Source organism: Schistocerca americana, chromosome 3 (genome assembly GCF_021461395.2).
Source record: "Schistocerca americana isolate TAMUIC-IGC-003095 chromosome 3, iqSchAmer2.1, whole genome shotgun sequence".
NCBI lineage: Eukaryota > Metazoa > Arthropoda > Insecta > Orthoptera > Acrididae > Schistocerca > Schistocerca americana.
The window spans coordinates 7,377,357-7,380,221 of NC_060121.1; the positions used below are offsets into that span (position 1 = coordinate 7,377,357).

At 40.2% G+C, this 2,865-nt stretch overlaps 1 protein-coding gene across 1 annotated transcript; it reads left to right on the forward strand.

Moving 5' to 3' along the window:
- The first annotated feature begins 532 nt into the window (after positions 1-532).
- LOC124605160 (molybdenum cofactor biosynthesis protein 1-like) lies at positions 533-967 on the forward strand. Its single transcript, XM_047136641.1, has one exon. It carries the CDS (start codon positions 533-535, stop codon positions 965-967), a length of 435 nt encoding a protein of 144 aa, XP_046992597.1.
- Positions 968-2,865: the final 1,898 nt, after the last annotated feature.

Genomic DNA, 2,865 nt, shown 5'->3' on the forward strand with positions numbered 1-2,865 from the left:
CCAGTAAGCACACGGTCATATATCATAATAATTAACTGTTTTGTGGCTTTGGTAAATTACCCAAAATCCAGTAAAGGAATTAATCGGGGGTGTTTCAACACAAATGCTTAAAAATTCTTTTGTAGTTAACCTATTTTCAGATTATAAAGAGTTCTTTGTTACAGCTTGTATTTTTATTCCAGGTGGCACTGAACTTGATGGCTGTAGTGATGTTGTGAAGGCACAAAGTCGGAAGTTGTTAAACCTTCAGAAACAAGATTTTCAAAAGTACTTCTTCTCAGATACCAATATTTCGCCCCTGTTTGTGTCGGATACACAGATGTCTCAGTTGTTGTCACATAATTTGAGTGTAGTGACTGAATCTAGAAAACAGTTTCTTTTGCTTCCCTGTACCCCAAGCATTATGTGCAATACAGGACTCCTAACAAGACAAACACACAGAGCACAGCCCTCTGTCTTCTCTTGCCGTTTCTGCAGTTTGGGAGCACAGTCCGGAAGTCTGACTCATGTTGACCGGACCGGCAGGGCGAAAATGGTCGACGTGGGTTCGAAGCTGGTGACAGAACGGACTGCTGCAGCACGAGCAAAGGTTTTTGTGGGACCCGAACTGATGAAACTCGTACGAGAAAATGGCCTGAAGAAAGGTGACGTACTTAGCGTTGCTCGCCTGGCGGGAATTGTGGGGTCCAAGCAGACGTCCAGCCTTATCCCTCTGTGTCATAACATATCTTTATCCTCTGTGGCTGTGGACATTGAACTGGACTCTGCTCTCAACTGTGTGATTGTAACTGGCACGGCAAAGCGTAGAGGGCAGACGGGTGTGGAGATGGAAGCTCTCACTGCTGTATCGGTGTCTGCCTTAACAGTGTACGATATGTGCAAAGCTGTGAGTCATGACATTGTGATATCTGAAATAATGCTTCTGGCCAAAAGTGGGGGAACTAGAGGAGACTTCCACCGGACATGAGCATCTGTGTGGGGCAGTGAAATAAGTTAAGTATACCTGGTGTGATGTAGGCAAATTTCAAAGTCTGTTCATAGTTATCATAAATTATATACACATCGAATTGGCCTGAATATAAGTTGCACCTTTAATTTCGAAAAAGAGAGAAACTTAATTAAAAATAATTTGTCAAGTTGCCCATTTACAAAAGCTTTTCAAAATGTGATTTACCCTTAACCAGTTTTTTTGTAGTACACTGTAGATAAATTACACACAAAAACAAAGCTTTCAGTTGCAGTTTTCATGTAAGACACTCTTAACTTCACTAACATTCATTGTTTTGTCACTGTCAGTATTTTTGTCACTCTCCTCCCAAAGTACAGTGGCGTCGCTACAATCCCGGGCATTGCATGTGCAGCATTTCTTGAACCGTACCTTTAAAAAGCACATCTGTTAGATGAATAACTGTGAGATTGAAATTTGCAACGTAACTGTACCGAATTCCAAATCTCTCTCTCTCTCTGTGCCCTCCCCCAGCTGTGTGGTAGTGTCCTCTGTGTTGCTCTATTGTTTCAATTTTTGATGGTCCCGTGCTGTGAAAAGTTGAGGTGAAGTGTTCATTCTTAAATAAATAGTGTGTATCAGCTCTTTTCTCCTAGGATCAGGTTGTCATTGCTGTGTTCATTGATGTAAAATGACGCTTTTTTAACAGTTCCTAAAAGGTGCACCACTTCATTGACACTTTTGCTCAGGTGTAGAGCATATTGGCCAGACTAATTTACATGTTTCAGCTTTACACTGTATGGTATCCTCTTTTTTAAAGGCCTATTATCTTTCTTGTGTGTGACTAGTCCAGAGATTGAAAATGTTTTATTTTGTAAGTTACCAATCCAGAACAGGTTTCTGTCAATTTAATTCTTCAGGTTTTTCCAGAAGTTTGCTGAAATTCCCGAGTTGTCCATTGCACAGTCGGACATCATTGCCTTCCTCGCATATTTTGGTGACATTAGTTGTTGCTTTTACAAAGTGCTACTTGAGACTGACCGTCAGATGGAGCAGGTCTGTAATTTGTTCCCTCTGCCTTCGTGCTTCATCTGCAATCTGCTCTGACAGACACCATCCTCGGGTATCCGTGTTGCGTGATATTCCGAGTGTCATCTACACTCACGGGCACGATTCTTGTGTGTTATGTTTTCAGTCCAAGCTGGTTGGTAGAATTCTGTTTGCGGGCTGTCCCCGTTTGGGGACAATGATCGGCAGGGCATGAAATCCTAATCTTTCATCTTTCAGTTAACTCAAATGTCGAGTGTCACTTTTTTCATGTACTGCGGTTACAAATATAAGAAAATACAAAATGAAAATTTCTCAACATAGTCATGTTTCTTTTCAGTATGTTTCTCAGATCAGTACACTGCAATGTAAATATTCCATTAAAAGAATATATTTTTGATTGTTTCTTCAGTCAAAGATGCATTGCCTTTTTGACTTAACAATCAATGTCAAATCATTGTCCCGCAAACAATCCTGCAGGGGTTTGACAACGTGAGACCATGGCTTTATGGAGGATCACCTAGAATTAGCTGCCGTCTTTTCTGACATGATTTTAAATCAATGCTATCATCACTGTTTCTTTTGCTTAGGGTTTTGAGTCTAGGAATGATGCAAACAATCAGCAGTTTATTTCTTTCTTACGTGATCTTGTTTTCTCCTCCCTAGCCCCCTTTCTTCCTTCATTTGGTAGCCTTGAGCAAATTGAATATTCCTGCTTTTGTTTGTATTTATTAATCTGTTTGTGCCTCTAATTCTTAAAAGACTTCATTATGACACTAATAATCTGAAGCAGCAAATTTGGGGAAAAAGAGCTGCATTCATTTATGCTGTTGTAAAATGGAGGAATTGGTTGTAGTTGGAAAAAAAATCTG